General features: G+C 25.8%; 1 protein-coding gene across 2 annotated transcripts; it reads right to left on the reverse strand.

Annotated features, from left to right (window-relative positions):
* Window positions 1–4830: 4830 nt before the first annotated feature.
* LOC100160680 (O-phosphoseryl-tRNA(Sec) selenium transferase) lies at window positions 4831–8380 on the reverse strand. 2 transcript variants are annotated; one of them, XM_001952492.5, is made up of 9 exons: window positions 8100–8380; window positions 7803–7959; window positions 6851–7124; window positions 6579–6737; window positions 6235–6499; window positions 6044–6165; window positions 5797–5982; window positions 5585–5740; window positions 4831–5516 (listed from the first exon to the last, which is right to left on the reverse strand). In XM_001952492.5, exons 2-9 carry the CDS (start codon window positions 7914–7916, stop codon window positions 5209–5211), a joined length of 1584 nt encoding a protein of 527 aa, XP_001952527.1. In that variant the 5' UTR covers window positions 7917–7959; window positions 8100–8380; the 3' UTR covers window positions 4831–5208. The 2 variants fall into 2 exon arrangements, with proteins under 2 accessions (XP_001952527.1, XP_029343845.1); XM_029487985.1 differs by lacking the exons at window positions 7803–7959; window positions 8100–8380 and adding an exon at window positions 7213–7308.
* Between the last annotated feature and the right edge of the window lie 224 nt (window positions 8381–8604).

Below are 8604 nucleotides of genomic sequence, written 5' to 3' on the forward strand. Positions count from 1 at the left end.
TAGTGGACATTTAGTCATTTCTCGCAAATGTCCACTATGTATGGTTTTTCTCAATAGTGGACAACTCTCTATAGTGGACATTTTTTAATTCCCTGTGGCTGTCCACTATATAAAGGTTTCACTGTAGGTACTTGTCATAGGTAAATAAAAAATGCAAAATTTATTGATAAAAAAAAAAAAGATGGGCTAGTGTGTTGAATTTGAATTCAATATTTCAATGATATAAAATGATTGTATGTAACACTGTCTATCAGCCTATATTACTATAGGCCGATACAATGTCTAGTATTAGAAAGTACCAAACATTTTAATAACTGAAAAATAATCGGTACATTTTGAAAATGCTTGTAAAAAATTTACAAGTGAGTCACTATAATAGATGGTGTTAAAGTTGAATTCAATGATACCTATAATATCATTGTATAAGAAAAACGATTCTGAGCGAAGACGGCCAGTCAGCTTATGATATTACTAAGCATATTTAATGATATTATTGTGAATAAAGTAATTTATATAAAACCTATTTAAGTGAAACCTTGTTTTAAATTTAGCTTAAAAGTTGAACATTTTATAAACTTAATTACAACATTTTTAAACTTTAAATACTTTAAAAAAAAAATTGTGCCTTGTACTACATTTTCATGCTTTTTGACTCAACAAGTAAATTTTATTGACATTAAAAGAAAAAAAAAACTAAAAAAATTGAAAATTGAAAATCTCCGCAAACAGCTCAAAATGAGTCAAAACATTTTGAAAATTTTATCAAGTATAGGAATTGATAAAATAAACATATGGTGTAAATTTCAAGTATCTAAAGTTATTTGTTTTTAAATTACAAAAAAATAAGAAAATAGCTACACGAGAAATAGAGTGAATATCCAATGTTGTAAAATTTGAACTCCAAACGTTCACACAAATTTAATTTCATAAAGATAAACAAACTTATGAGGAATCATCAATTCAATTTTTAAACCTTAGATTTAAAAAGAAAAATTATTATGAATTTCTAACTCAAAATAATTTGTACATTTTGCGATGCTTACGTATTTTGTTAAAATTTAAGCTTTATGTTATAAAATGCTTATAAAAGATCAATGAATTCATTGCTCTGTTCAGAATCAAAAATTCCAAAAACCAGAATTTATATAAATGAAAAAAATGGAGGTCAGCATACTTGACCATTCACTATACTACATTCTTAAAGCTAATTTGTTCATACTAGACATTTTTCAAACAAATTACTAAAGTTTGAATAGGTAGTTAGAAAATTAAATTTTAATACAATCTGATTTTTTAGTATATATCATAGGTTTCATTTATTTATTTTAATGTTATTTGATCATATTTTATTGAGTTGGTAAAAAAGCATAATCTGTGGGCTAGTATATACCTACATATGGTACATATCTTTCAGATTTCAGGCAATATTAATAATTGACGCTAAAATCTGTAATGTAATATGTAAATGTGAAAATAATAAACAAAATTTTTGTTTTAATAAAATGGTTTTTTATTTTACTCAAGTGTTCTTGTGTCACTTCAAAAATCAACAAACTAATACTTAATGTGGACAAAATGTATGTAATATTAATATAGGTAAATAACATATACATAAATATTGTGATACTACAAATTTTAAATTATTGCACATTGCACAGTGTTGTAAAAAAATTGTACAAGCAAAAGAATATATTTACACCATTTTTTAACATAGTTTTTACTTTTTGTTAATAACAATTATTTGGCTAAGTTGATGCAAATTAAACAGTAAATAAACTTGAAACGCATTACTTTTAATATATATTCAAACTAAGTGATTGTCCAATAAAAATAGTAATATTTATTTAATAGTTTATACAATATAAATCAATAAAAATAGAGGAACAGAATATTGAAGAAAAAAAAATAATAATAAATAAATTAAAAACTGCTTTAGATGCATTAACTTGAGCCAATAATGTATTTTGACTAAAATTTTAAATCTAAATGATTTCATTAATATCACATAGACATGATAGAAAACTATATATATAAAAAAAAAAAATGCTTATAACTTAAAAATGTATGGAAGAAATATTTAGTTAAATTAAAAAAGTTCAGCCTCCATTAGTTTTAATGTTATTCCATCTCCTTTTAATAAAGTATACTTTTAATAATTCAATAAAAGTATTTGAATTATTCCTGAACCATTTTTCGTATTTTACATTTTTGTTTAGAGTTTGGCGAGTACATAGAGTTGACTAGACAGAAATCAAAGAACAAATTATAGAATAATAAATGCTCTTCTGATTTGATTTTTTATTCATAAGCTGTAAACAAAAAAAAGAACCTAAATTTCAGTTCAAAATTATTTCATTAAATACTGTGAGAAATTGGAAAAAATAAATAAATATTACTTCATTAACAAATTGTACAACTTTTTATTGGCTACAAATGATACACCCTCACTATGTATGTGCTCATACCAGTTCTTAGGGCTGTATTGATAGTCGATACTTAAGAATAAGTATTGCTTAAGCTAAACTTATGACTCAAAAGAGATTCATAAATGAAACTTTAGCTTCAGAAAAGAAAAAGTATTACTTAAATTAAGGTTGGTTAAGACCTACCTAAGCATTGGTTTTAGTTATTATCACAATTTTTTTTTTTTTAATTATCAAAATTAGATTAAGCAAAATGTCTCATTCTTAAGCATTGACTATAAATATGACCCTTAGGGTATTATAATAATATAATAAATTCTATAAATTAAATAAACTGGTAAAACAATTAAAAATAAATAAAATATAATAGGTAATTAAATATCTTAAAAATAAAACAAACTAGGGAAAACTTAAAAGGGAATGTCTGATCTAAATAAAATACTAATAAACAATTTAAAAAAGATACCTTATTATGGTAAATAAGATTTTCAAATAGTTCTGATTTAGGAATGTTATAATTACAGTCTTATATATTTATTATAGATTTTCACAACTTATTTTACATAAGAGCATGTGATACCCCGCATGTGTTGTCTCCAACTTACAAGTGCGTAACATACCAAATTTTACACTCAGCAGAACAGGTGTAGCTCCATTAATTTAAAAATTAAAGTGAATTTACCTCTTATGACATCTAAATCTAAGATTATTATCTAGGCAACTTCTTGGTCTTTTTATTATATTTTAGTTTTAAAGCGAGGTATGAATATTTTCAAATTATAAATTGTTTGTACAGCTTAAAATACTCATAACTCGCTTTAAAATTAAAATTTAATAAAAAGCCCAAGAGGTTGCCTAAATAATAATCTTACATTTAGATTCATATAAGAGGTCAATTCACTCTAATTTTTAAACTAACGTGTTCTGCTGAGCGTAAAATTGTCTATGTTATGCGCTTGTAAGACGGAGACAACACATACAGGTATCACATCCTCTTAACATAACGTTACAATATTTCATTACAAACATGTCATATAAAATGTCTGATTATTAATATATGACACTTATTCAATAATATCCTTTAAAACCAGAGTATTTAGATCTTTTTTTAAACCACAGATAGCATTAGGTTTTTAATTATTCAAAATAAAAATAAAATAAACATTACATAAGGTTTGGTGGGCGAATAATCCGATCAATGTCTCTGAGAATAAAAAAAAATCTTTAGTTAGGTATTTACTATAAGATATTATTTTCCGACACAACTAATTTAGAAATAAAAATACAAATAAAAATAAAAAGTATTAGTATAGTATTATTCTAGGTGTTATACTCTTTCCATAATAGCATTTTACAATTGAGTTAATACTTAATATTACTAATCTATTTTGTACCTCAATATTCAAAAAATTATATTAAATCTAAGTAAATTAATAATAGATATTGTACAATCTTAATTATATCAATAAGTACTCGCTAAACTCAAAACGTTGGCTGAAATATTTAAACATTATCAGAAATAAAGCATCAAACTAGAATATGTAAAACTAGTAATATTGAGCAATGTGATTAACAAAAATTTTAAAAAAGGGAACTTGCCTAAAATTGTTCTTATTATACTAGAAAACTTAAAAGCACCTTTAATTTATATTAAATTTTAATGTTTAATTTTTTTTGTACAACACATTGTCATTACCTTATAAATGGACTATAAATCTTGTTCTTCAAATACTAAAGTAGTGTATTTTAACTCTTAAGGGATTTCTGGATTGAACACTAAAGTACAATTTAATTTTTTTAAGCTTCAAAGCATAATTTCTCTGAATTGTGTTTTATTGCACTTATTTTAATAACCACCGTACTTCAATATAATTTAAAATTTAATTAAAATATAAAAAGGCAATTCAAATTTTAAAAATACAAAAATCTATTTCAGATGCATGTAGTAAATATATTTTGAATTTACTATGCCGTAAGTGATACATGAGTAAAAAAACAAAATTTAGTTAAGACAACAACTAGCTATCTATTCAACTTTAGCATACATTTAGGTTTTTTATGTGAATGAAAATAATTGATCTTAAAAATAAAAATACCTCTCAATTAATTCTTAACCAAAATATAATTTAAGAAAAAAATGTACCTAGGTATAATAAGTATCAATATTTTATATTAATCCAATGTGTATTTAACCCATACCAAACAACCATTGATTATCTATGATAATAATAAATATTCAATGATATAAGGTATTTTTAAATAATACATTTTTATTGAATAGTTATGTGTAAAAATTACTAAAATTCAACCAGATTTATAAGAAATTATAATACTCATTTCAGGGAAAACAATTTCTCCTTACTCATACAAATTATGAGGAACATTCATTTTTTTTTTTTACTTTGGTATACTATGACTAGACTTCTTATATTTTTAAAAATATTAACTTAATTATATTTAAAACTTAAGCTTTCCTTTTCATTTAACTTACATGAATATAATTATTGAGTCATTCAGTAGTCTATAGGCATCTGAATATAACATGATAAAATATATTCTATAAATCCTAACACGTCATGGTGAAAGGCATCATCTAATAGTTTTATAACCTGAACCGTATAAAATAACCAACTACTAAGAGTTAAGGATTCAATATTGAATATTTTAAAATATAACTGCTCCAGAGATCCCTTTTCTGCTCTACAAGCAAAAATTGACTAAAATAGAACATTAACATACATATTATTATGTAGTTTAAATGATGTCTAGAATGTAAACATAACTATTAATGTTTACGTAAGTTATCAACACTAGATGTGCGTGAAGTTGATGTACTGCCATCTCCAGTAGAGTAAACTCCATTTACTGTACTTCGATAGCTAGATGCAACTGTTGCTGTCCGTCGCATTGATGTGGTATCATTACCTTCAGATGATGACGGAGTTTCCAGATTGGATGGCGGCGATTTTCTTAACCTAGCAATAACTTTATCCAATTTTTGGATAAACAAATCGACATCAGACTTTTTAACACCTATTGAGGCACCAGCTGTAATGTAAGGACAAGGGTAGTTGGATTTGTGTGCTCCCCAACCTTAAAATACAAATAATATAATTTAAGTTATATAATATTAACTTATAAATATATAAAGATTAACAAACCATCAAATTTATATCCACAGACATCTTTGACTTCAACAGATGATATAACTCTGCAACCTGTAACATGGCGCATATACATCATGGAGCTTAGCTGACTTAGTTTTTTTGTATCAGTTTCAGCCGCATTTGGAACACTTAATGATGTCAACGTCATAGCTAAAACAAGTATTTTGTTAAACAATTGTAATTCACTGTTAAGATATTGGCATTACCTATAGATATAGGATTATTTTGTATATCCAATAAACGTTCACCATATTTAGCTGCAATCTTTCCAAGTTCTTTTCGTAAATGTTGGTGTACTTCTTTACGCTGTGTTATCAATTCTTTATAGCCATTAGTACCCAATGACAGTAATGTTATGAAGATATCCATAACAGGACTACAAGATGCTCTTCCTAATTATTATGGAAAATTAAATCGTTATCAATAAATTTAATTATAATGTTAATAATATACCTGGATAATTTCTAGTAATTTTATCTAAAATAGTTTTGTCAAACCCAGCAATAATAGCACCTCCAACAGGAACTAAAAAGTTTTTATCAGTACTTTGAACAAAAACATCGATCCTCCCTTTTCTAAAATAATATACAACATAAATAATAGACTAAAAACAATATATAAAATCTATGTAATACACTATTCACCTTGAAGCATCTTGGATTGAGTGCATCAGTCTAGTAGATTGTAAGCCATATGCATTATTAACTAAATGTGGTACATTGTATTTTTGACAAAGACAAGCAACTTTTTCAAGTGAATCTGATACTCTTGGGGCAAAACAACTAGTTGTGCTGAGGACACACACTATGTTATCTGATCCGAGTGTCGATAATTGTGCTTCAATTGCTGGTACATCTGTATGTAACTCATCACCGCATTGTATAGGATCTATGATTATTGGTTGCAGACCTGAGTAGATTTATTAAAAATAAACAATTATAATTCCTAAATTTCTAAAATGTTTATGTACTGCTAGATTTTGACTAACCAGCTGTAATGATGCACTTGAAACACGATTTTTGATCTATTCTGGACCACAGTACAAACTTAGCCCCAGGCCTATCTTGTTTTAAAGTTAACATGCATAACATCAAACTCATTCCAGTAGCCATCGGAACCATAAAACAACCAGTTGCACTTGCTACTCCTAAATTAAAATTAAATGCTTTAAATATAAATAAGATTATCTTTATGCTTGTGTGTAGAAACATAATATATTAAATACATTCTGCTATGTAAGTATTAAATAATTTTCTTTACCCATAAAACGGATAGACTCTAAGAGCATAGCATTGACTAATTTTATCATTAAACTAGATCCTGTGGCATTAGGTTGAACTTCAGCAATATTTTCAGACCTGCCAATGCCATGAGTCATGAGAAAATGCCGTTTTGCAACTAAATTGCAAGCTATACGCCCTTCTCGTTCACCAACACCAGCATGTTCTTTAAAGTTATTACTGTCCATGAGCGCTAAGTTTGATAGAAACATTTCAATTGTTGCATCGTCCCAACCATTATCTGGCCATTTTCTCTTTAATAAATAATTTTGTTATTAATTTAATTTTAAATATATCACTAGTAAAATAAAATATAATTATTGGTTACAATAAACTTAATACTTCCTAGGTAAATGGCTTAAAACAGAGTTCCGACAATCATTATAAATGAAGAGTATATTTTAAATTATTTATACTTTTCTTTCCATAACAGTATTTTTTAAAATATTGCAAATTAAATTAATTTATAGCTTACATCATATAAATATCAATATATATATAGGTAAATATAGGTAATAGAGGTGCTTAAAAGTGATAATGATAAGTGATTTGAATCCTATAATAATTAATAAATTTCTATAAACATAAGTATTTAGATTAAAAGCTGTGAAATGTATTAACAAACAATTAATCTTGGTCCAATTTTAAAAGGTTTTATACATTTAATATCTAATCAGAAAAAAAAAGATAAGAAAATCTCATTCAACTCATAGTAGGCGATTTTTAAATTATTATAGTTTTTTATACTCAAATGGTTTTTTGTCAACGGTTATTTAAAATATATACTTATTGACTAATGAAAACTCTCTCAACCTTATTTTGTTGTAAGCCTTTAGGCAATGAAATTATAAATAAATATATTAATGACACAGTATTGCTTACTTCGGTAAATATCTAACATTATACTATATTTTATAGTACTAATAACATACTTGTTCCATTAGTGTTTTAGCCAAGTTCTCTCTTGTTCTCAAAGCACTAGCTGCTTGCTGGACATACGAAGAAGGTATAAGATTTTCAGCTAATGTAAAATTTTGACTATTCATTTTGGCTATAGGAGTTATTTGTATAATTCACATAATAAAGCACCTATAACATACATTGAGTTAAATATGATTATGTCTAATTACTATTTTCAGAATTATTTTTTTTTCTATTTAGAATACATACAAATACTAATAAATGAGTACAGAGGTTACAATATAATATGTTATTCCAAAAACGGTTACCTATCGAAATCTCGAATTGGACTTAAACCATATCCAAACTGTATTCATTCAAAGCACTTAGGACATGGTAATGTAATACATTAATAACAATTTTTAACAATCCGAGAACATGTATAAACGTATTAGAATGTTATATGGTCTATTCAGTCTAGTTGCTGATGTAAGCTGACGTAGGTATATAGTTAAGTTGTAGGTACTAGGTGCACAAGAATTATTTATTATTATCAAACAAACACAAATCGATGATATCAAAAGATAAACTCGTTTTTCTCGTAATCGACAAACCAAAGCTAAAGCTTTTTACCAGACAGTAAATAAAAACCAGATAGTAAATAAAAACGGTTTATATCACTAGAAAAAAAACGGTTTATATCACTTTCATGGATGAAAAATATAATATCAATTTGGCTTGGAATAAGCAAAAAATAACATTTATCACTGGCCGCCGAATTTAAAAATATTTAAATTTTCAATATATTATTATAATATACAAAATACAAATACA

This window comes from Acyrthosiphon pisum, chromosome A1 (assembly GCF_005508785.2).
Source record: "Acyrthosiphon pisum isolate AL4f chromosome A1, pea_aphid_22Mar2018_4r6ur, whole genome shotgun sequence".
Lineage (NCBI taxonomy): Eukaryota > Metazoa > Arthropoda > Insecta > Hemiptera > Aphididae > Acyrthosiphon > Acyrthosiphon pisum.

Coding starts and splice junctions, on each gene's coding strand:
- LOC100160680 (XM_001952492.5), bottom strand. CDS start 7,916: ATGAATAGTCAAAATTTTACATTAGCTGAAAATCTTATACCTTCTTCG. Junction 7,125..7,802: donor CTAAAACACTAATGGAACAA/GTATGTTATTAG, acceptor TATTTATTAAAG/AGAAAATGGCCAGATAATGG. Junction 5,983..6,043: donor AATTACTAGAAATTATCCAG/GTATATTATTAA, acceptor CATAATAATTAG/GAAGAGCATCTTGTAGTCCT.